General features: G+C 36.2%; 1 protein-coding gene across 7 annotated transcripts in view; it reads right to left on the reverse strand.

Annotated features, from left to right (window-relative positions):
• The window catches only part of LOC120310748 (partitioning defective 3 homolog), a 449365-nt gene that overhangs the window by 288705 nt on the left and 133661 nt on the right, over nt 1-26999 (reverse strand). For all 7 annotated transcript variants that reach the window (XR_005557452.1, XR_005557451.1, XM_039349526.1 and 4 more), the window contains 4 exons: nt 26491-26616; nt 24584-24960; nt 14808-14947; nt 9963-10091 (listed from right to left, as the gene is read on the reverse strand). Coding sequence is in view for 5 of the 7 variants with exons in the window: in XM_039349526.1 (XP_039205460.1) it covers nt 9963-10091; nt 14808-14947; nt 24584-24960; nt 26491-26616 (772 nt within the window). In the remaining 2 variants the exon portion in view is untranslated. The remainder of the gene's footprint in view (nt 1-9962; nt 10092-14807; nt 14948-24583; nt 24961-26490; nt 26617-26999) is intronic.

Consider the following 26999-nt stretch of genomic DNA (forward strand, 5'->3'; position numbering starts at 1 on the left):
GATGATAGGCCGAATGGCAGGACCCTGTACTGATAGTGCTGGTTGGAATACCTGAATCTGAGGAAACGCCTGTGATTTGGATGTATGGGAACGTGCAGGTAAGCTTCTGAAAGATCTATGGATGTAAGAAAATCCCCTGGCCGAATACTGCCCAGAATAGAATGAAGAGTTTGCATCTTGAATTTTTGGTAAATTAGGTACCGATTTAGAGCCCTCCATCCTCCTGAGGGTTTTGGTACCACAAACAGGATGGAGTAGAAACCCAGTCCCCATTGATCTGGGGGTACCCGCTCTATTGCCTCTAGGCTTGGAACAGATGACAAATGGCCTCCTCCATGAGACCTTGTTTCACGGGATTTCTGGATAGGGGGCAGGAGATGAAGCGCCGAGGGGGGAGTGTGAGGAACTCCAGAGACAGTCCGTCTCTGATAGTGGTTAGAACCCAATTGTCCGTGGTGGTACTTTCCCATTTGTGGAAATATAGTGCCAGTCTTCCGCCAATGGGAAGAATCCGCCTCAAGTCACTTTGACTTTCGGAAAGGATGAGCTCCTCTGTCGCGAAAGGGCCGCTTAGCCTGGAATTGTGGCTTCGGCTTGTATCTGTAGCTGGACTGGTCCGATGAGCGGTCCGGCCCTGCTTGAAAGGGCCAATACTCGCTCCATGTAGTTCGGTCTGAGCCAGACTTGAATGACAGACGCTGGTTGTATGGAGAAAAACATCTGCCCGTTTTTTTGACAACATGAGCTAGTACTTTCAACTTTTCTTTGTTTTCAGTCAGGTAAGGAGTGAGAGCCTCTCCAAAAAGGCGACCCTTTTGATATGGTGCCGCAGCTACTATCCATTTGTGCCTGGTATCGGCCTTCCAATTTTTTAGCCAGAACAACCGGTGTGCGGCCACGTTGGAAGCTATGGCCCGAGCTGAATATTTGGCCGACTGCAGAGACACATCCACAATGTATTCCAGTGCGGCCCTTAGTTTAGTGACATCCTGGTGAACCCTTACCTCGTCTGGGGATAATCTGGCCTGTAATTCCCTGAGCCAGATTAATGCAATTCTAGCGAAAAAGGAGTTAGATGTTGAGGCTCTTATAGCCCAAGCCGATGCCTGATGGGTCCTTTCTTGTCCTCAGCCTTAAGGGCCTTCGACATATCTCCTGGGATTTTGGTGTCTAACAGTATGGGGGCGAGAGCCTTGTCTATACTCGGAACTTCAAGGACATCGTTGAGGGAAGGAACCGTATCTAACAGCTTACGATCTAATCCCCCAAGAGCAGAGAAACTTCCAGGAGATCCCCACTGATCCTGAATGGATTTGAGAAACATAGGGGGGCAAGGTATATGTAGGTTCTTCTTGACCGGTTCCAGAAACAGTGGGTCAGAACTCTGTCCAGAGTCCTGATTGGTCGTCTGTGGTTTCACGGGTTCAATTTTTCCGGTGATATAGGCCTTTTGCAAAAGAGGATAGAAGGAATTTGGATTAAACACCCCTACCATAGGAGTGGCCTCCACCTGCATGTCTTCCCCGTCTGACCACATGCCTTCTTCCGGAATCTGAACGGAAAAATCCGATATCTCGCTCCCTTCAGATTGAGATGGAGAACCGTGATCTGAGATCACATACTCCCTGAGATGCCTAGTTTCCGTGGGCGTAGGGGGGGTTGACGGTCCTTGGACCGGAATGGCCCTCCATGAAGCCGCCATTGCCTGAGCCAACGCCTGTGAGATCATGGCTTGGAGCTGGACAGTAAATGAAGGATGTTCGGGGCCCCGAAGAGCCACCGCTGTCAGCGTGAAAGATGCTGAAGGGATTGGGGGAGGGATGACTGTAGTAACCTCCCCCTGAGACCCACAAGACACTGAGGAAGGTCCTGGCTCAGCAGCTGGAATTGAATCTTGGACCTGTAATCTCAATTGTCGATCAAAGAGGGACAGATGGTCCCGTTCATATCCCAGCAAGGAACCCTGGTCCAGGGTCTGCTCGGGAGACCAAGCCTGTGTAAAAGGGGAAGGTCGATGCTCCCCTGATGTGGATGCAATAGGAAATGAGGGGATAAGCTGCGTCTCTCCTGTCTGCCGCTGGGCTTTGGAGAATTGTCGCTCCAGCGCCCTATGTCTGCTATCTGCTTGCTTGTTATCGGCCTTAGAGGTCAGTTTGAACTTGGCCTTGGCTTTTGCAGGGGTATCCAGACTGGATGGCTTGCATTTTATATTTCCACTGGAGCCTGTGAAACGGTGTTATCCGCCATATTGAAATAAACAATAGGAAATAAACAACAGGTGTTCACCAGGAGATCCCTGGATCAGTCCTGTTCTGCAGGAGAAGAAAGGGCAGGTTTTCACCAGGAGATCCCTGGATCGGCCCTTGGTCTGCAGGAGAAAGCAAGGCCACGGCCCACTTGGGTGGTACAGGCCTGCACGAGGGTCTGTGAGGTCCGGCCCGACGTTAAACACGGAGTCACTACACGATATAAGCTGCGCTACGCTCAGGGGCTGTCCTCCCCATTCAATTTTTTAGGCCCACTGTAATAGAGACAATTTGGCCGAAAAAGTATCAATTAAAGATAAGTCTATATATGAATATAGATATATATCTTGTTTAATTTAATTCTGTTTTATTTTAATTTATTTATTTATTTATTTATTTATTTACCTTTTTTTGACCCTCGTGTCTCACTTAGTGACGGCTAGGACAGTAAGTGCCGACCACTATGCAGACAGCGGAAAACAGGCAAGACAAGCAGCCATCCAATCTGTTGGCACTGGATATTTAAAAGGTACTGGTAAGTCACAGTCTGGAATATTACCAGATAAAATGGAGTGAAAGACTCAAGGTATTTTCCCTATGTCCACTAGGTAACCTGAGATGGTGCCTATTAAGCAGCTGAATGAAGATCTAAAGAATGTAATTAGAACTCCTATTCCCCCCCCCACTTAGGGAGAATCACCAAATAAGTAAGTTACTTCGTGACTGAAAAGGCTGTAATTAGGACAAAGCAGTCAATTTAATGTGTGTGATCGGGCGGAGCCCAAAATGGCGGCCAGGACGATCTGATGAGAGATGAAACAAGCTGAGAGAGAAGATCCTCTCCTGCAAGTAATCTGGTAATAAGCTCTTTTAGTCAAACAGTTCACCTGCTGTTTTTTTTGGGTAATTTACAGCTGACAATCAACAGTAACAAGGAAGTACTTGAGTAGTGTGACGATCGAGCCTTCTAGAGGCTCAAAATGGCGCCCGCAGGTTGTTCAAATTGGTAATAAACCTAAGAACGTGATTTCAGTTTTCAGCTGAAAATTAGTAGTTTAAAGCTTCACATTCACAGCGAAGATCCTGGGAGGGGGTGGGGGAGGTGGATTGTAATGAGGAGGCAGCAATCTACGATCAGCTGTCTGCCTCTGGAAAACTCACAGAGAAGGGAATTGATTAAGAGAGAAGAAATGGTGCAGCACTAAGCTCAGAGCTGAACCAATCCCCCCCAAAAGAAGGAAAAAAAGGATAGAGAAACCACGAATGGCAATCTAAATTAGGAGCCAAATTCTCATGTGTCTTCAGGGCTGAGACCAAACGAAACTGGGGCATGGTCAGACCCTGCAGAGGCGTAGCAACTTTGATTGTTTGGTCTGATTGGGCTAGAAGACTAAATCAACCCATCCTTGGAGTCTACATTCCTCTACATGCGGGAGAACTCAAATATTCACATCTTTTGTTATTTTGTCAATAATACAAGTACGTTGAACTATATGGGCTCAAGACAAAATTTCATATTTCCATTCAGTAGTTATGAGGTTTTGGCATTCAAGAGGTCATCAGATCAAGTCCTCCTCTGCATTTAACCTGTATACTGCACTTCAGTTAAGTCCTGATGCTTAGAATTATCTTTGTATCTGAAAGACTATCTTAACCTGGTTTTCCCCAGATATTGGACTTCAATTTCTACAGTTGGCAAATGGGGTGGGGGAAGAGTTCAAAAGTAATGCAGCTGAAAAGTATCAGATTATCATTATCAAATCAATGGCCAATATTTAATAACTTCCACAGCATCAGCAACTTGACCCTTCTTACTTTTCTGTCTTCACAGCTTTTGAGAAATCGAAAGTGAAGGGAATGGTCCAGATACCTGAGGCAACCTATTATATAGAAAGGCTATAATTAAAGAGCTTTGAATAAGGTATCCCTATAGAGGGCATTCCCAAAGTGGAGATAACCTTACAAGCATTGTCCTTGAGACGTTTTCAGACAGTTAAGACTCAATCTAGAGAAGGCAGATCAAAGATATCCATACCTGAGTTATATAGCATTTTAAATCATACCTGGAAGTCAGTGCAAGTCCTTAACTAGCAGAGTTACATGTTATCCATTCTTCCTTCATTCTTTCTTTGTTGCAGATTCTTTTATAATAAGACTTTTTTAAAAAAAGAAAACTATATCCAGTCATTCTCTTGGGACAGTAGACTGATTTTATATATAGACATGATGGGAAAAACATGAAAAATCCCATCGAAACAGAAACCATTCACACTCTCAGCACTAGAGTGCCAAACAAAAATTTTCTTAGTAAGTAATATTTCTGAACAGAAACCAAACCCAAACTTAATTGATTCAGCATCTCCAATTTCTAAAAAATCTATAAGATTATGAGAACAAAGGGGTAAAATGACTCTCAGATCACTACAGGCCTTGTATCTGAAATGGGCCTTGCTAGCTCTTGAATATAACTGGGATGTTAGTTTTACTTTCAAAACTAAAAGTGTATTTTTTAAAAAATGTTTTACATTCAAAATGACTTCAGCTCAAAACCAAATGCCCAAGTACAGCATAGGTGGCACCATGCTCAATAGTAGTAATATTGTTGCCATAGTTACTCACTGCTGACATAGGCTATTGCCCAGGAAATGTGTGTACAGGTAGTTCTCAACTTACAACACTTCGCTTTCTGACTGTTCAAAGTTACAAAAGCAGCTGCATTAACAGAGGGATAGAATCAAGATCACGTGAAGTATTAATACCACTCTTCAATGCCTTGGTAAGGCCACACTTGGAATACTGCATCCAGTTTTGGTCACCACGATGTAAAAAAGATGTTGAGACTCTAGAAAGAGTACAGAGAAGAGCAACAAAGATGATTAGGGGACTGGAGGCTAAACATATAAGGAACGGTTGCTAGAATTGGGTATGTCTAGTTTAACGAAGAGAAGGACAAGGGGGGACATGATAGCAGTATTCCAATAGCTCAGGGGCTGCCATAAAGAAGAGGGAATTAAGCTATTTTCCAAAGCACCTGAAGGCAGGACAAGAAGCAACGGGTGGAAACTAATCAAGGAGAGAAGCAACCTAGAACTAAGGAGAAACTTCCTGACAGTGAGAACAATTAATCAGTGGAACAGCCTGCCTCCAGAAGCAGTAAATGCTCCAACACTGGAAGTTTTTAAGAAGAGACTGGACAGCTATTTGTCTGAAATGGTGTAGGGTTTCCTGCCTGAGCAGGGGGTTGGACTAGATGACCTCCAAGGTACCTTCCAACCTTACTACTATTACTATTACTATATATTTCCTGCTTCAAGATAGGAACAGGGCTGTCTCATTCTGGAAGTATCCCAAGGCAGAAACAGCCTCATTTCAAGTGAAAGCACCAATTCCAAACTTCAAATAATTGTTTTCATCTTGAAACACATCCAGTCTGGACAAAATGCCCTAATTTGGGCTTGAACCAACTGTTCCAGATTCAGAATAGTGTTCCTCAACCTCAACATGTTCTGAATTTGAAATGTTTAATCTACATCTACTTCTTCTAATTTTAGTTATTATTACATAAGTATAAATTAAAAGTGTATTTGTGTGTGTCCATGTGTGCATAATTCCTGGCTGTATTTCATCTCAACATGTAGTCCTCAGTGGAATTGCATCTACATGGAGGGAAGTATGCAGTGAGGTACCCCAAGGCTCTGTCTTAGGATCAGTATTCTTCAATATCTTCATTAATGATTCAGATGAAGGGTAGATGGGGAACTCATCAAATTTGCAGGCACAAGCTGGCAGGAATAGCCAACACTCCAGGTTTAAGATACAGAAGGATCTTGACAGATTTGAACACTGGGAACTATCTAACAAAATGAAATTCAATGGAGAAAAAGTAAGCTTCTACATTTAGGCAAGAAAAACAAAAACAAATGCACAGGTATAGTATAGGTCAGTGATGGCGAACCTATGGCACGGGTGTCAGAGGCGGTACTCAGAGCCCTCACTGTGGGCACACATGCCATCGCCCCAGTCCTAGGCCTTCAGCTGGGTTTTATAAAACCTTTTCGCTTTAGGCCTCCACTGCCGTGTGCAAAAAAAAAAAAAAAGGTTCAATCAATCAATCAATTTCAATTTCTCTTGGGAAAAAAAAATCTTGCAAAGTTGGAATTGATTGAACTTTTTAGTCCCACCCAGTCTGCCGTTACCACCACAGCCACGCCCACCCAATTGGCCACACCTACCCGGCACCTGACGATGCATAAGTGTGTTTTGGGTTGCAGTTTGGACACTCAGTCTCTAAAAGGTTCACCATCACTGGTATATTAAGTTGGCTTAATAGGAGTCCTAGTGGACATTCACTTAAATATGAGCCAGCAGTGTGCTGCAGCTGCCAAAAAACCAACACAGTCCTAGGCTACATTAACAGAGCGAGAGAATCAAGATCACGTAAAGTGTTAATATTATTTTATAATGCCTTGGTAAGACTACACTTGGAATACTGCATCCAGTTTTGGTGGTTCTAGGAAGAATGCAGAGAAGAGCAACCTAGATATTTAGGGGACTGGAGGCTAAAATATATGAAGACGGTTTCTGGAATTGGGTATATCTAGTTTAATGAAAAAAAGGATGACATAGTAGCAGTGTTCCAATATCTGAGGGGCTGCCACAAAGAAGAAGTGGTCATTTTCCAAAGCACCTGAAGGCAGGACAAAAAGCAAAGGAGAGAAGCTAATCAAGGAGAGAAGCAACCTAGAATTAAGGAGAAATTTCCTGACAATTAGAACAATTAATCAGTGAAACAACTTGCCTCCAGAAGTTGTGAATGCTCCAACACTGTAAGTTTTTAAGAAGAGACAACTATTTGTCTGAAATGATATAAGGTGTCCTGCCTGAGTAGGGAGTTGGACTAGAAGACCTCCAAGGTCCCTTCCAACTGTGTTATTCTGTTCTGTTCTATTCTCAAATGTTTCTCTGAACGCGTGTTTTAATATTTTAGAACAAATCAATTTGAAACTGACAAGACTTCTTTCAAGGTTTTTGATATACATGATTTAATCAGGTTGATACATACAATATAACCTGTCTGAGTCTACATGAAAATTATTGCAGAGTAAGAAAGAGATGGATTTCTTTCAAAAGAAATCAACATTTTCATTGATTTCAATACTGGAATTGAATACAAATACTACAGATATCTATTTTATTTGATATTATTGTCCATAATATGTTTTCTATGAATGATGAGATAATTTGGATAATGAAAAGACTTATTTTATCAGCAGAAAAAATGTTTTCAACATTGTTTCTGAAAGATGAACTGTTATGCTTATACTTGCTTCTATCTTATATTAATTGCATTTTTTATATTATTACACATCATAAACAGTTATAAATCTGGAAAAACATCTGTCCTTCTGAATTGTCAGTAAGGATAACCTAGTATTTATGGGTATAATCATATTACAAATTAAGTAATTGTATTCAAAGCTATACATAATACTGTACACTTGTATATATATTCTATTGGCATAAATCTGAAAACTTTCAATTTTAAATCCATCTACAAATTATTCTACAACCTATTTATGTGTTTGTGTATACATTTCATAAAATTATGAAAGGCCTACTAGACCTTAGCCCAGAGGTCCACAACCTTTTGGGCACCAGGGACCAGTTACGTGGAGAAAGATTCTTCCGTGGACCGGAAGGGGCATGGTTTTGTGTGCTGCCTGCATCCAGAAAAGGCTTTGCTTCTTTGTATGGCCCAGTTGCTGGCATGCTGCAGCCAGGTATGGGTCCACAGATCGGGGTTGGGGACCCCTGTCCTAGCCCTAAAAAAAGAAAATGCTCTTTCCATTAGAGAAATGGCTTTAATTGCTTAGACATGGAAGGTTTGCTACAATTTGTAATCAAACGTAATTTTTTCAATGTGCTGATCTCCTGAAGAACATAATACGATCTTGAACATAAGCATAAGAACACAAGTCCTGTTGGATTAGAACTTTGGCCCATTTAGTCCAGCAGGCTGTTTTTGCAGTGGCCAATCAACTACACAAGAAAGTCCACTCGTCTCTCTTGCATCTGGTCTACAAATGTAGCTACATTGCAATTAAGGTTAATATTTGTTTATCTCCGTGACTTCCATGAATTGGTGCAGCCCTTTTATGAAGCCCGCCAAGATGATAGTCAGTACCATATCTGGAATGAATTTCTCCATCTGGGAATATATATTTGGTAGTAGATACAGTATTTTATGTGGCATACACTTATACTATCATTGATAGTGGGTACTACATTATATTTTATTTATATTTTCAATCATTCATTCATTCATTTTGTAAAGCTGCCTGTGTCACATTTGTGACTCATATATAATACTCATCCATCTTAATAACCATTATTTTGCTATTCCTTTTTTATCTAATAATAGTTTCAATGACTAACTCATCAAAATATGAATACAAATAATAATTTTCCCCATCTGTGAAAAGAGAACTTTTTTTCCTTTTACCTAAGAATAGCCTTTTTTTTAGATCGAATCATAATAGGCCATCTACAGGGCAAGCCCAAAAAAAAATATTCTGCATATCAGAGCTTTTATTATTTAGAAGAAACTCAAATAGCATGATTGACACATAGCATTCAGAAACCTAGATAGTTGTTTTCTACTCACATCTTTGCTCCTTTTAACATAGTATTTTAACACTAAAAATGTTGGCTGCGGCTCTTCAAAATGTAGGGCAAGGATTTGCTAATTTCTCTTTTCCTAAAGCTTTGAGCACTACAATAACGGAACATCACATATTAAAAGTCCCAGGAAATCGAATTTCCTAAACATTTAAATCCTTAAAGTGAGTAACAGCTACTATAAAAAAGTTACCTTTCCCAGAATTCCTAGAATTTATACTGCTGATATTACAGGATTTAAAACAAAAAAGAAGAGATTTATGCAGCTAGTTTTCATTTTATATTACAGAGAAGTCTGAAAAAATGTTTTGCTTTATATGGACAAACTTGAATTCCTGGTCAGTTAATATAAATTTTAGAAATGAGACTGCTTAATGTATGATCCACCATAAAACAGTTCATATATTTAATATGTGCTTTATCCAGATACAAAAAAAGCTATCTTGCATACTTATTGGGGAAACATTTACATCTAATTTGTGGAACAGTAGCCTAAATAGAAATGTTTTATTATACAAAAAGCATTATCTGAATCATTTTGCTAAATTAAGAACTGTGGGGAGTCTGCACCACATGGGGATCATTATTTTAATAAAAAGAACATTTTTGTCCCTGCACAAGTTCCTCTATTCCAAACCACAGCATTCTTACACACCATTCTGGATTAATTTTAATGCTCTCAGAGCAATAAAAAAGCAAGCTCATTCAGTATGACAAACAACAAATTTCCAACAGAGAAGCGAGTACAAAAGACAGAACAATCCCATTGTCTGTAGGCATAAAAGCAAGGGCCATGAACACGTTATAATTTGCATTTCCTGTCACCCATGATTTGAAAATATTGGTTCACATATTAATATGAAAAAACAATTCAGAAACAGCGTCCATGGGTAACATAATAGAAGGGATTTCTGTGTGTTCCATTTCTACCTATACATGTACAACAGCAGGTTGTCAGATTATTTTCTGATATTCATTTTTTAAAATAAACACAATCACTTTAAAATGAAATGAACAAAAATAAAATAAAATACTCACCAATTCCCTAGGATGGAATGCTTCTTCTTGACGAAAAATTAGTAGGCTAACCGATCCACCCATTTTAGTGCTTCTCAGGAGAGAAACAACTTCTTCTTGGGTTTTTCCTGTTAAATCCACTCCATTTACCTAAAAGAAAGGGGGGAGGGGAAATCTTAAAGTAGCCATAGCAAAGAATGATGTTATAATAGATTAGCTAGTACTGAAGGTTAACTTTGAACAGAACAAGTATCCTTTATCATTGTTTAACGCTGAAACATGCCTTACTTGTGTATAAATCCAATTCGAAATGTTTCTATTTAAGTTTAAAAAATGGATCATGCTATCCCTCAGATCAGTTACTCAGACACTTAAACTCCACAGCTGACTTAGCAAACTGTAGATTTCATTATTACCTTGGTTATGACTGCTCAGCATTCAACTACAAAGAGAAAATGCTAATTAAAAAGAGGTAATTGCTTTTGCTCTCTTCTGATCTTTCTAGCACAATCCATGTTTACTCCTTGAGCCGATTTCCTTTTCTTTATATAATAAGGTTATTAGCTATTTACCCATCACAGTGATAAATAAATCACCAAAGGTTGCTAGATATCATCAAAATTATAACCAGATTTCCCAATTACACTAAAAAGTAATATAGTCTGTTTGGTTTTGTGCAGGCCCAGCCAAGGCTAGTATACAGGACCAGCCAAGGCTAGTATACAGGAAAAGTCACAGTTAAATACATTACGATTAAGCATGAGTGTGTCATACTCCATAGCCCACAGGTAAGATTATCAGCTATCTTAACAGACAAAGAAGGATTCCGAGACGAAATGGGTCGGGGGGGCACACTAACAGTTTAACTTTCTTAGCACCTATGACAAAAATTTACAACAAAAATTGGGGGGAAAGTTGCTTAGGCCTATATGTATAAGAAATTACTTTTTTCAGCATCAGAAAGAATGACTTTGTCAATCACAATGTTTTTTCCAACAAATCTTTATTTTAAAGAATATATGTCAGCTATAAAATAGAATCTTCAATGGTGCAACAGAAATTTTATTATAGAAATATGACTCTACAGACTATAATAAACATAAATTTGAAAGGGCTAGATTGAAGCCAACTCTTGAAATTAGAAAAAAATAAATAAATCCAGGCTACCAAATCTGTCAATAGATAAAAGAAAGTAGACAATTATTAATATTACAATACAAAGTTTGAATTACTGCTATGAAAAACAAAACAAAAATCCTAATATACTCAAAACACCAACAATAGTCCAATCTCCTACCCAAGGCAGGGAGTCCTGTATCATCTTGGACAAATTCTGGGAGGCAAGCTGTTCCACTTATTAATCATTCTCACTCTCAGAAAATTCCTCCTTATTTCCAGGTGGGATCTTTCTCTGATCAGTTCCACCCATTATTTGTTGGCCTGCCCTCAGGAGCTTTGGAGAATAAATCAATCCACTGTTCCCTGTGATAGCCCTTCAAGTATTGGAAGACTGCTATCAGGTTTCCCCTAAGCCTTCTCTTTATTAGGCTAAACAGGTTTCTTCCTATGACTTAGTTTCCAAACTGATTATTATCTTTGTTGCTCTTCTCTGCACTCTTTCTAGGGTCTCAGCATCTTTTTTGTATCATGAACAGAACTGAATACAATATTCCAAATGTGGCCTCAGCAGTGCAGTACTGAGCTGTATTATCTGTTCTCACAAGCTTGATGCATCTTAGGACTGCATTGGCTTTTCTGGCAACTGCAACACACTGCTGATTCATATTTAAGCAGTGTTTCACTAGAATATCTAGATCACTGGGCACAACTGTTGAGCCAGGTACTGCCTATGTGTATCTGTGCATCTGGTTTTTCTGGCCTAGATGGCCTTTTCTTACCATTGAAATCTTTTTTGTTGGATAGGGCCTAATGTTCAAGTCTTGTCAAGATCCTTCTAAATCTTGAATTTATCTTCCAAGTTGTTAGTAATCCTGTCCACCCACAGACACAGTTTAGTATCATCCACAAATCTGATGAGTGCCCCTTCAATTCTCTTATCTGGACCATTTATGAGGACATTGTTATTGTTGAAAATTTACTAATAGGCTAAACCAGACCACATACATGTAAAATCAAGTCATATTGAGGTAAGCAAGTAAGAACTAAGCTCCAGAGAAAAGAAAATATATTAAATCAACTATATTAAATATATTAAATCAATGACAGTCACCGCTATTTAAAACTCTCCTTATAGAAATGTTAACATCTCATCATCTTCTATCTTGGAACAGGAAATCCATTAGCATAAATAATACATTCATATGTTGCAATACTGCTAAATTGCCTGAAAACTTAAACATACTTAAGTAAATTTCAGTGAAATTAAATGCATGAGCAAAAAAAGCTATTGGATTTTATTATAAACTGGAACCTGGCTCTTTATGAACCACCATAAAAGGTCTCCACTATTGCAAAACCAGCATGCCCAAAGAACAATCCAGATGCCTTTCCAAGTGGAAAACAAGATCATTAAGAGAATCTCCAAAACCTCCACATGCAAATCTTTCTGTTTCTTATTTCCTTACAGAGAATCGTGTGAAGCTTGACAGATTTAGTTAGTTCTGGTGCAGGGTGATTGATTTCATAGGCAATGAATGTGTAGAACTCAGAATAGCAAAAAGGCACAATTTAAACTGAGATACTTTAACCTGGAATCTTTCAGCTCTCAGTATTCTAAGAATTCCACATTTTTCATTAGTATAGTTTAGCAGATCCTGGTAGGAAGAGGTATAGAAAGATCATTAATTTAAAATAGTTTTCATAGTAGCCTCTATACTGTGGAACCTCCTTTGATCTGGATACAGCAGCCCTCACCACCACCACATTAAGAATGGTTTTTAAGTTAAATATTTGTGCCTAAATACTGGGATAGATATGTTTGGAGCCTAGGATTGTGTGGATTTATGGGTACAAATGGTGGATAAGGTATCTGATTTGTTTGTTGTTTTTCCGTGTCTGTTTTTTTAAAGTCATTATGAACAACTCAAGAGTTGTGTTTTACAAAATGCAGTTAATTAATAAAGAGACAAGCTAGTCTTTATAAAAGAAGTGGATCAAGATTCATTACTGAAAACAATACAAACTTATGATGGACTTTAAAATTCTTTAATCCATAAGCTATCATCTGCTTCCACATCAATCTACTTTTTCATTAATACTTTCAACATTAATGTATGTGAGATATGATAATATGAGAAACAAGCTTCCAGACTAGGAAATACTCTATTCAGGGAGGTTTGCCTGACCAATGCCTTGTTATATATTGTTTCATATCAGATTAAAAAAATGAATTTATATACAGATTTTAATAATTTTATGGTGCTTCATAAGGATCGTATTTTATTTTAAAATATGTATTGCTTTTGGGGAAAACCTATTTCAAAAGTGAATAAAGGAATTAGACCATAAAATTCTTTGGGCATGGAGAAGGTACATGGACTTTGCTTCATTCTAATACAGAATTCTTCCTATTGTTACAGTATAAATATAAACAGTGTCTACAGAGGCATAGAATAATTGGAATGCTGTCTAATTTCATTTTTTTAAAAAGAAATATACAATGTTTAACTATAAATAGTAATGATGGAACCAATCTGAGATACAATTTATTCCTGGGAACAATTTGCTACAAGCCTCCTGTTATCTTAATATTTTAAGGTATAATTCTCTAAAGTGCTCAATACTCTTTCAAATGGTAGCTATTAGACTAAACATTAGATGATTTTCATTGTAGAAAGAATAAACATTATTGTATATTTTCCTCTTTGTTTTCTATATCTTCCTGTGTGTACTGCTAAGAAAAGAAATGAATCCATGAAATTAGCACCCTCCTGCATTAAAAGTGGTTGCCATATTTTATAGCAATGCCATATCATAAACATCACAATAATAATATAGTATTAGATCCTCCCATACAACTTTGTCAAATCTATCCAGAACTGTTTCTGTTCTGACAGACTATGACCATTACCTCTATTCATTTTTTTAAATACTGACCACACATATATAATGCTTTATATATAAAATTTGTTCCTCAAATTCATCACCATCCACTATTTGTCCCTTGTTAGGTTAATCTATTTTTTTTTCTTCCAGTGAACTGTAAAGATCAAATCATTTCATCTTTCCAGATATCGGTCCAAAACTACAGCTTAGAGAGTTTGATCCAAGACACATAATTTGTGTCATTACAAAAATGCTTATCAGATATGGTACAAATATTAAGACTAGATAAATTCCTACTGTTCTATGCTACTAAAATAATTTTCCCCAAAATTGTTGCAATGAAACAGATTCTATTTTTTAAAATATCTTCAGCTTTTGTTACACCTATTCAATAAATAATTTGCTATAGGAATTAAACTGAGATACAAAGCCTTATGTCTTATCCCGAATAAATTGTTGCAGTTCATTATTCCTTATGACAATCTATTAAAAATATAGCAACATCTTACCAAAAAGGTTGATATTTCCAATTATTTTCTATGAATCAAGCCTGGTGCATCCATCCTATATATATATATATATATATATATATATATATATATATATATATATATATATATATATATTAAAAAATCTCTCTTTTCTAAATGAGACAGATGCTCTTTGTAAAGCAAATTAAGATATTCCTGTTTATTAACATTGTTATTCTGAAAATATGAAAATCAGAAGACAATACTCTAGAAACCTGGCAGAGGAGATGAGTGGAAAAAATTAATTGGATTGCTACATAACTCATATAAAAGTAAGTTGCTTGCCAAAAGGACTTATAAAATTCCCAATAGCATTGTGACATTTCATCACCTCAATGAGTCGGTCTCCAGCCTTTAATCTTCCATCTTGAATAGCTGCGCCTCTTGGAAGGATATTTTTCACATAAATTGGAGCTGAGCCACCAATAGGAACATCTCTTGAAGTGATGCTAAATCCTAGGCCTTCAGTACCTATAGAAATTATTTAAAAGTATTGTCAGCTTATTCTGTGCCTCTGCATTATCAGAAATTTTGGATTTACATAAAGCTACCTAAGCATCCATATTTTCTTTCTATAGCTCATCATATTTAATAAATACAGTCTGATATGGTTTTTCAGTATCACAGTGTGCATATAGGTCTGACAACCATATCAGACAGTTTCAATAACAATTCTTAATATATTTTTGTTTTTTTCAATACTGTAAATAAATGAACAAGTGTAAGATTCCTCATTTATTTAATTGATCTAGCTTTAGTACTTTTCTTGATTCTCTTGATCTAGCTTTAGTACTTTTGTGTAAGGGAATAGATCACATTTTAGATCCTATTTATGCAGAAATACTGAAAATTCAAAAAGGTTCACAAACTTCTAAGCCCCACTATATGGAGTCATTCCAATAATATTTCCTGGTCCATGATCTCAAAGGCTGGGAAGAAATCCAAGAGAATCATACAGTAGCAATCTCCCAGTAAAGATAATTAACCAGGATAACAAAAGCTATTTCAATTCTGTATCAAGACCTAAAACCAGATGGAAATGGATTTAAATTATGAGCTCTGTATAATCACTAACCTACTGAGAATAGTGGGGCTCATTCTACACAGAATTTTATAAATTGCTATTTTAGTTCCAGGCTTCGAAATAGATGTCGCATCGTTATAAAGCAGATTATAAATTGTGTAAAATCTTAAGGAAGCTATGAGTTTGTGTAAAATCTTAAGGTAGCTATGGGTTTGTGTATATCCAGTTTGATTAAAATTGTCCTTCTTTCACATTGTTTAATCCAGCCATCTTCCTCCAGTGTCTCAAAAGAAGGGCTACACAGATCCACAAAGAGGTAATGAATTTAAATGGTTAAACTCATGTTCCTCTTTTACCTGGGGGACACAGGCTTGCTATCTGTCAACAACTGTTCTTTTTTGGCCTGCACAAGTTGCATGGAAAAGTGACTCCTGAAAGACATCAGGAAATTCTGCTCCCCAGTTTTATCTACACAAGCCCACTGAAAGTCTAGTTTTAGCCTGATTAATTTTTTTAAAAAACAAGATTTAAAATATGGCCTGAAACCTGCTCAGTGTCTCAAAAGAATATGCACATAGTGAGCATATAGAAGAAACCAGAAGTTGCCTAATCAGAGCACGAAATAAGGCTGTACTATATGATATTTCCAAATGGTGTTCCAAATGTAATTATTTCCAAATGGATATAGCAAGAAAGGGCTAGTTTAAAAAAAACAACAGGAAGAACTGATCATAACAGCCCAAGAAAAAACATCAAGCACCAGATCTTAGAAGCAGGGGTCTATCCAAGGTGCAAACTGTGCAGAGAAGCCTCAGTCCAATTCGTAGTGGCAGGCTATAAAATGCAATCAGGAAAAGTGTACAGGCAATCCTAGACTTATGATCATAACTGGGTCCAGAATTTTAGTTGTAAGTTTTGGTCTTTGGTAAGTCATTGCACTTGTTAACAGAGATGCCCACATGATCACTTCACTCAATAACCGCAGTCCTAGCTCTCTTAGTTGTGTTTGTTAAACAAACAGAAAAAAAGAGTCCATGCCAAAAGGGACCATGGAAAGTAACTCCTGTGGTGGACTGGAGAAATGAAGTTTGGATAGTAAAATATCTGAGCTTCCTTTTTCTTGCCCTTCCATCTAGGAATGGAGAAAGATAACTCAAATCTTCAGAATCTAAGCTTCCTTTCTCTAACTCTCCTCTTTGCATACTGGCTTTCTACATAGAAAGCTAATGAATACATGTTTCTGAAGAGTAGAAACATCAACTTTGGTAGCTTTCTAGTCAGAAAGGAGGAGGGAGAAGTAACAGGAAGCAGAACAAGACTTTCAAGGCTACAGAAGCTTTTCACATCCTGGTGGGCCAGGCGGGAGGAGAGTTGCAACAATCCCTATAGTTGTAAGGGTGGCACATTACCAAGTGCCTGAATTTTTATCATGTGACTACAGAGGCATTGCAATGGCTGTAACTTTGGGCAGCAGTCATAACTCCTTTCTTTTAGCACCATTCATATTTTGGAATAGCCCCTGAATGAATAGTCATAAATTGAGGATTATGTCTATGGTGATCAGTATAACCAAGCAAGTGGCATTGTGTACAGGAATATCTGCACAGTGAATGGACTAGACCAGGGATCTTCAAACTTGGCCCTTTTATGACTTGTGAACTTCAACTCCCAGAATTCCTTAGGTCCAGATGGGAGATTTCACAGAATGTTGTGGAGAAAAACAGGACTAAGATCCTGTAGAACTTCCACATTCAGATGGATAGGCAAGGACTGGCCAATTAACCAGGCACTGTGTAGTAGACAAGGACTAGAAAACAGTGATGGTGATAGATGTAGCAGTTCTGAGTAATAGCAACATCTGTCCACATGCCCAGCAGACATTTTGAAAAATATATTGTACATTTTAAAAGTTCCCTTCATTTTCTCTCTTCACTTGAGTTTATGCAGAAAGGAAACTTGTACAGCATTCAGTCATTAAGAGACTATTATCTCCTTTAATCTCCATGTGGAACCAGCTGAGGTCTTTCCAAGTTTTCATCTTCTTTTGACTTAAGTGCTTGTGAACAATAAAAAGCGACACTTTTCTGCAATGAATGTTCTTTGCAGCTTTGGGTTTAATTAATTTTATTCTTACTTTGTGTGCTGAGGCCTCATAGAGATCTCACCTAAATCGTGAATTGATTGCTTAATATCTTCCATTTCTCGCATTATAGTTTGCTATGAACAGAAATAATTCTGGATCGAAGTAGTGGAATTTTAATTAGTTTTCTACTTTAAAGATTTGATTAATACACTTATATTGAGGCATTCCCAGAGTGAAAATTCTCAAAATATGTGTCAGTGAGGAAAGTCTTTTAAAAAAGTGCATTCTGAATTGAACGAACTAAGCATTTAAAACCAAACTGAACTTTTCGGAGTTGAAACCATTTGTACTTTAGCAATGGATAATTTTTAGGGAAAATATCTGCCTTTGGACAGAGTGAAATACAAGCAATTATTTTGTTTAATTCTAATTCAATTTATTTATAATATTTATTTGCTTTTTTAGAGTATTTTTAAATTGGCTTATATGCAAAAGCCCACTCACATTAGATTATAACAATAATAATGCATTATAAAAATTATTGTTGGAATAAGACAAGGTATGGAAGAATGCATAGAGAATGATTAACTCTGAAATCACCCTTGTTTAATATTCATAAGTAATGTTCATATTTGAGAAAAAGTAACAGGTATGAACATAGTCGGTACACCCCACAATAATCTATTTATTTGCAAAACTGACTAATGAAAAGAGGTTATGTCAGAATGAGTAGGAGGACATTCCATTACAGACCAGTACAGAGTTTGCAGAAATACTTGAAAATTTAGAAAAGGGGCGATTAAAAGACTGAGAAATCAAAGTGGAAATACAAATGAAAAGCCAAAAGACTGACCTCAAAAGGGACGTTTTACTGAACTTACGAAAGAAGTTGATTACAAAAGTCTTTCATATGGGAAAAAGAAAAATTGAAGATCAAATCCTACCATAAATAGTATCTGAATGATTGTTAGAAACAAAATGAAGTCCTTGTACCCTCCCCCTTCCCATCAGTGTCCAGCCCACAGAGGCTTCACAGTTGGTTTGTTTGATCAAGTTTAGAATGAAAAATATTTGTAAAAACATGGGATCCCTTTATGGAATATTTCCTAATCTTAAGACTAATGTTGTATGGATAAGGGATGGGTTATGGAAAAAGAAGATGATTGCATCTAACATTGTAGGAGGTGATGAATTGGGTTTTTTTGTATTTGTGAAGAAGATTGGAAGTCACTCCTTTAAATATTTCTTTTTCTTACTCTTTTATTTTTCTTTTTTTCCTGTATATATTTTATTCTTTTTTTATTTTTCTCTCTGAATTTTTGTATTTTTTTTATTATTGTTATAAAAAGTATAGAATTGTTTTTGAAAAAGCAATACTAGACTCAGAAATGGGCAACATATTTGGTATTAGAATCAATGAGTTGTGGTGGCTCATTGGTTAAAATGTAGTAGTGCTCAGAATCAAACTCACTGCAGGAGTTTGATTCTGAGCAGCTCAAGGTTGAATCAGCATTCCATCCTTAGGTAAAATGAGGACCCACATTGTGTGTGGGGGGGGTGGAGAGGGGGCAATATGCTGACTCTGTAAACTGGTTAGAGAGAGCAATAAAGCACTGTGAAGTGGTATCTAAGTCTAACTGCTATTGCTGTTTTCACAATGAACACCTTTTTTACTATCCAGTTTGCTTAAAATTGTAATAGTAGCAATAATACAGGGACCTATCATCTTTACAAGAACAACAGCAACAACAATAATACTCAGTGTAAAACAGCAATTGAGAACATTATCTTCTATTATTTTTCCTTCAAGAAAATAACATTCTGAGAAGATTTTGTAATACTGTTTAAGCAAAACAACAGACTGTAAGCATATTAGAAACTACTCAATTTCTAATGGGGCCATAGGCAGCACAAATACATTTGGGGATTGTTTGTGTGTATAAGGGAAGATAAGTCATTATGACACAAGTTTCTAACTGTCAGCTTACAGTATTTGGGTATACAGTGCTGAATGTCAGGCAACTGAAATGGTTAAGGTCTGAGGGATAAACATATCAGGAGAGATTGGAAGAAGTGAGTATGTATAGCTTAGAAGACAAAAGAAAAGGAGTAACAATGATTGAAATTTTTAAATATATTAAGGATGTGAATAAGGTGCTAGAAGACAGAATTTTCAATATTAAGTAAAAATCAAGAACCCATGGAAAAGACAGGAAGTTCAAAAGTAATGTTAGAAGGTATTACTTAAAAGAAAGAGAAGTGGAAGCTTGGAAACAATTTCCAGAAGATACTTGGGATAAGCATAGGTTTATCTGATAAAAATAAAAAAATTAAATAAAAAATAATAAAAAAAATAAATTAAAAAGAAAACAAAAACAAATAAAATTCAAAGGGCAAACTCAATGGATTATTGGATCCTTTTCTGTGTTTCTATGTATGCAACATGGTCTTGTTCAAGAACTTCAGTTGCTTTTGAGTGATAGTCTGAAGACTGCCTTCCACAAAGTAGTGGATTGAATCAAAACATTAAAACTAAATTTTACTTTATTTTATTTTATTGACTTATCATAGAAATCAAATATATCAATGCTTTTCAATCATGCATTTAATATTTTCCCTTTTCTGGCATTTAAAAAATTATAATTCGCAACAATTTTAGAGATCTCTACTGTCTGTATTTGAAGGTTTTGATAATCAAAAGTTTTCTGTTACAATAGGGACCATATAGAAACATTAAGGATCTAATTTCTCTGTTATCATATACCAGGTTGCAGTTTTTCAACTGAGAAATAAATGTTCCATGATGTTTGAAGCAAAAAGAAAAGGTATAGGAATGTGACATAAAAATAGAGCAATGATGGCAAGCTGATTACAGGCCTATTTATTCTTTGCTGTTTTCCCCAATAAGGTGCAATCCCATTCTGATTTTAGTGAATTGTTCATCAAACACAAATAATATTGTTTACTATGTTTTATTAGAAGTCCATTATATGCAAACCATTATTCAGGGAAGTTTTGCAATATCACATGGATCAAGGCTAAGTAAATGTTTTGTTTAATTACATTATTTGCAAGACTAAGATGCCGTGCTTTTCAAATCCTTTTATACTGGTGATCCACAATCTAGAATTGCATGTAGGCAATCACAATAATTGTATCTGAAAATGACCAGTTAGAAACTTGAACTGGTCATCTGAAAATGAAAGTTCTGCAGCTGCATGTGCAATCAAAATAATTACACAAGTATTTGCTGGAATTGTTGAGAGAATATGAGCCATTCTGTACAATGCCTATAAAAGGATATGTCCTTTAGAAATGCAATCATAAATAGTCCTTTAACTGGAAAGATAAACTATTTTCACCCTGCTTAAATACTACAGCATTATTTTCACTACTAAGCCCAGCACTGGAGTTTGAAAAATGCCATGTGCTTGATGGGAAAAGGGATAAGAGTAATAAAGATAATCCTTGATGGGACTGAGATGTGAATCTAATTCTCAAAAGTTCTTTGATACATTATATTAAGTTTTAAATATGCAAACATCAGAGATATGATTAGAAAAGCACTCAAGCAGCGAATCTGCTGGGGTGGGTGGTTATAATAAATGTAAAAAATGAAATAAATAAATAATATATAAATACATTTCCAAAAACTCTAGCAATTTTGAAGAACCAAACGTGGCGAAAGTACACTTTTTGCTCCCATTTGCATTGTCCACCATGTTTCTCCATCCCCCATATCTTTTTCTCTTTCATACTATGCTTTATGTTACATTCAATGTTCACAATGCCACTCAAAATGATTGACACAGAGCCATTTTAATATCAGTCTCAATCCACTTCATGTGTGATGCTTTAAGATCTAAGGGTTCAACACTGTAGTATATAAGAAAAGCGCTGCACTCATGGAAGTGTCTGCAAGAATTGACCTTAGATTATATGAGCTACAAAGATTGGCAGAACGGAAAAATCCTAGTCATATTAGAACATCACCAATAACTGCTAAATCTGTCTGCTAGACGTTCAAGCCCCGACCTTTAACAAAAGATAAATAGATATCAATTTTCATTTAGAAAAAGCCAACAAACATTCTTCATTGACAGAAGCATATTACTGACCTTCTCTTCTAACTTTATTAAATAACTAATTCCTATGAAAGATCAGGTTATTTGAAAATGCCAAAATGGCAATAAATATTAAGAAATTATAATGGAAGTAAGCACAATTACTGCAAGAGTATCCCATTTTGTCATTTTAAACAATATAGCTTATACAGCTTGTAAAAATAGATCTTTAATGAAGACTCTTGTACAGTATACTAAGTATATTCTCTTAGTCTTCTCCATTTATATCATAATTTGAAATTGAATGGTTAAATATGGAAAGAATTACAAAAATATGATAATTCTCTCTCCCCCCTCCCTCCGTCCTACATACATACACACAAAAACAAGGAAATTTTAACTTAATGATGTTGCTAGTAGATTAAATAGCATGTTAGGCTTCCTTAAGGCCTGTTGTATTATGATATCCTTTACTAAAAACAAAGACAATCAAGTGTTTGCTCGGGGCTATTTTAAGCTAGGTCAGTGGTGGTGAACCTATGGCACGGGTGTCAGAGGCGGCACTCAGAGCTCTATCTGTGGGCACGCGCACCGTCGCCCCAGTCCTAGGCCTTCAGCTGGGTTTTATAAAACCTTTTCGCTTTAGGTCTCCACCACTGTGTGCAAAAAAAAAAAAAAAAAAGGTTCAATCAATCAGTCAATTTCAACTTCTTGCGGAAAAAAAAAATCTTGCAAAGTTGGAATTGATTGATTGAACATTTTAGTCCCACCCAGTCTGCCATTACACCGCAGCCACGCCCAGCCAATGGGCCACACCCACCTGGCACCCGACAATGCATAAGTGGGTTTGGGGTTACAATTTGGGCATTCGGTCTCTAAATGGTTCGCCATCACTGAGCTAGGTTATCCTTCATTTGTGGTACCACATGTACATTTTTCTACACAATCAAATGGGAATTATGGCACAAGGCATATTTCTACCCAGAGTGAACCTTAACTCTGTTGGAAGGGGCCCAGTTGCTATAAAGAGTGAAAGAATTTATTTGCATCACACATCCTGATTGCTATGTTGTATAATATACAATACTGCAGTTTTGTTCTAAATCAGACCTGTACAAGGTATAGGAGAAAAAAAGCCATACTGATCAATGAAAAATCCCGGTAGCCCCCAAAGAAATACCTGAATGTAAATCACGTGTTCAATGGCTAGCAAGCAGCAATGCTGGTGAATGTATTGACTTTTTTAAAAATGCCAGGGGACCACATTAGGCTTCTTGGTAGGTTGCAAGCAGCCCACAAGCCATATGTTGTATAGTTGCAACAGCCCAGAAACATTCAGAGTTGGGCAGTGTACAAATTGAATGAAAGAAGGAATGAATGGATGAATGAGCAGTTACCAAATACAGAATTTGAAGAGACTTCCATTGGGGTAATCTTCACCAGAGCTAAATGGAATATATAAATTGGCATTACAGCTCTTTAATTTAAATGCTACATGTAATTGATTCTGTGTTAGACTGTGTGGATTAAAGTTTAGTAAAAATTAAGTTAACTGAAATCAGAATTGACCACGAATGATATTTTTAGGCTCTTATAACAAAACTTTGTGACAATGTAATAAAGAAAGTAATTAACTGAATGGATCTAAAAAGTTACAAAGGCAAGTACTGAGTATCTCTCAAGCTGATGTTTAGTTTGCAAACACTTTTCCATGGTTCCACCAATCTAACTCAGACCTTTGTTGGTACATTAATATATGGTAGACATAAGCATTAATATATCAAATCATATATGTGACAAAAGATGGTTAAATATATCTATCAGCTATTAGAACAATATCCAGAAATTGGTCACCAGCACTGTGGTTTCTTCAAGTATGGCATGTTTTTATTTTAGTTAAGAGTAGTTCAGTAACTGATTCTAAATTGACTATTGCAATCTTCAAAGACTGGATTATTTAATATAATAAGATAATGAAGTCCTAAACTACTCCACAGCTGTTTGTACTTCAGTCGTGTATTCTCAAGATACGTAAAATGTGTTTAGTCCATTATTAAGTTTCAATTTCTGTTCCAATTATATAAATTACAAGAATGGGATTTCATTTATTGAAAATCAGAAGCTTGCACAATGTCCCTGCAGTGTTTTAATTGACTTTCTCCTTATCTATTACAGTTGAAAAACTGGTAAATCTCTACAGTGATCAAATTTATAATTGTATCCACAGGATTATTCATTCAGTTAGGAATAATATTTCTCCAATCCCAAGGATATCATCTTAAACTCATGACATTTAAGTAATTTTGTACACAATCAACAGCAATATAAAATGTGTATGAATGCATGCATGCGTGTGTGTTTGTGTATACATTTGCAAGCGCATACACACACATATACATATACAAATGTATATCAACTCAACTTTGTATCATTCAAGTTTGTTGAGCTTAACATTCAGGAACTAGAAAAGAGTAATCTGATTCTCAACAGAAAATAGAATTCAATGATCTTTAATTATATCATAATTAAAGCATAATAAAAGCTTTATTATGCTTTTATAACAACTATGCAAAAAAGTCTTGTTAATGTATGAAATGGCACTCAAACTTGGCAGAAATGTTCCAGTCAGCCAACACAGTAGAACTGGTAAGTAATCATTATTAATATGCCAAGGTAGAAACTACTCTAAATAGTTAATTATCATTAGTCAGAGGAAGTTGCAATCTCTTCTTACATCTTTTTAACTCATTGCCTATTTCTTCTGCCTTTCCCAAGTTGAAAGCAAATCTTCCTTTGAGGTTCTCTTGCTATGGACAGTTAGAAAGTTGACATTTTTCAACTTTCCTCTGTTGAGCAATTCTAGGTCCTAAAGTTATCTCCATCAATTTATACTTGTATCTGTCCCATGAATGTAAATACAGAAATAATAAACTTACCTTTCCTTAACTGTATTTTAAGACGCTTCCCTATCCTTTTGGTATTATAGCCAGAGTTCAAAGCGGTATGAACTTTCTGTGGTGTTGATGTCAGACCCAAAGGTGGTTTTCCTGAATTCACATTATGAGGTAGTTGTGAATAAGAGTCCAACGCATCAGCTTGATTGCTCACTTGGGGCATTTTTTGTAAAGTGTGAAGTCCAGAATGGTCGATACCTTTACTGTCTTGATAATGGGAATCAGGACTAAAACGACTGGAATGGTAAGCATTCTTTTCACTTTGTGACAGCTTTATATACTGTTGTTTTCTTGCAGCAGGAACCACATGGAACCAAATGATCGGTGTACGCATGGCTTGACGGAACATATGCTGTGCTCTAGGTTTTAAAATGAATGGAAAATTAACAAATTAAGACTTGCATCTTACTGATGTTAATTAGGCATTATGAAATGACAGACATATTGTTCTAATTGAACTGTAAACCAATAACGATATTTCTTGGAATGATATGTTCACAAATGCTTTTTGTTTCTCAACTATATTTTTCTTAGGACTTTTTTTTTAAATTTCTCTGTTTCTACTAGTTAAAATAACTGTATTATAATTCTTGAGATCCTGGTTGTAATGTTAAAAATAGCATAACACTGCAATTTTGACAATTCTTCTCACCAAGATATTTAATATAAAATACTGTTAATCAACAAACATATGGAGTTACCCTGCATGATGTCCATCTAGCATATTTCAAAATAACATATTAAACTGTATAGCTAGCATTTTCAGTTTACTCAGAATAACAAGCTATGTAAGATGATTTTTCTATTATTTCAACGTTTTTTTTAATCAGTTGTATTTATTGACGTAATTTAAGATTCAATGATGATTAGAATGTATTATTTGAATAAGCTTGTACAACTAATTCAGTTTTTTTTTTCTTCCAGAAGATTGTGGATCTCATCTAACTGAAAAATAGTATGTGGAACAGTGATCCCAAGATCCACCCAGGAGATCTGAGTTTAGCATAGAACAGGGGTAGGCAACCTTGGCTCTTTTATGACTCATGGACTTCAACTCCCAGAATTCCTGAGCCAGCATGGCTAAGCATGGAAACCTCTCCCTTCCCCCTCAGCAGGGCTGGCTCAGGAATTCTGGGAGTTGAAGTCCATGAGTCATAAAAGAGTCAAGGCTGCCTACCCCTGGCATAGAATATAACAGTAAACATAAACAGTATGTTTATGTACTAGTGTTATAGTACAATAGATATGCAAAAAAACCCACTATTTTGCACAACAATTCATAATACTGCACTTATAAGAGATTTTGAATGCAAACTAGATAAGAAACTAGATAAACATAAGAAAGATAATTGTTTAAGTTGTTTTGCAACATAATCTGATCACACAAAAACAACTCTAGTACTGTTTCTTCATCTAAAAGTATACATTAATTAATAAATGCTCAGGTAGTATAAACTATGCATTTTTCTTGCCTTTACATTTATTTTCATTAAAATATTCATGCCAATTATAACTTATTTCACCAAGGTGGAGGAAAAATGCTGGTTCCTGTCAGGCCCCAATGCTCTTCTAAGCTTGTATTCTATTCTATAATTTTACTGATTATGGCACTTATTATATATGCGTAAGTATATTTTGAATACAAAATTGCATATTTTCTTCAACAAGTAAACATAATGATTACCAACCAACACAATGCTTTCCTTTTCCTATAAAGAAGTTGATTCACTAAAGATAACAACCATAGCAGAGGAGAGACCAAAGTAAAATGATCCAGTGAAAGCAAAGCCTTGTAGAAAATTGTTTTGACTTTATAAATTACTTCTACTTTGGAGTTTGAGGTCAAGAAAAACGCAAACATGACACACAGATAAATATTATGCACTTACTGCTCAAATCTTCTATTTCGAAGGTCCCCATCGTTAATTTTGACAATACAGTCATTTTCATGAAAGAGGTTTTCCTGTTCTGCTTTACCACCTTTCTCCAGTCTCTTCACTAATAGACCTAAAGTTCTGGAATAAAACATAAACTATTATTAGATAGGCAATTGCTTTAAGGTACATTTAGATCTTACAAAGAAGCATACACCTCATTCCTAATGTTGAAATGTTCCCATTGTCCTTTAAAACCAACAGTCTCAGATCACAGTTCAAAGTGATTACCATAAATGAACTTTACAGTAGACATTTTACATTATGAGTGCAAGAAAGTTTGTCAGCACAAAGCCCATTAAAATGATTTGTAGTGTGTGTGAAAGAATGCATAGGTGCTATGTACTATCACTAATCATTTCTATGGCTTCTATGCATTAAATTATGGATTACACAGTATTTTTCATTTCCACTCTTCCTAGTCATATCAGAAGAGATGCCTAAATTATTAAGGACTCCTGAAA

The sequence above is a fragment of the Crotalus tigris genome, unplaced genomic scaffold (genome assembly GCF_016545835.1).
Source record: "Crotalus tigris isolate CLP2741 ecotype Arizona unplaced genomic scaffold, ASM1654583v1 scf7180000018287.699579, whole genome shotgun sequence".
In the NCBI taxonomy this organism is placed as follows: Eukaryota; Metazoa; Chordata; class Lepidosauria; order Squamata; family Viperidae; genus Crotalus; species Crotalus tigris.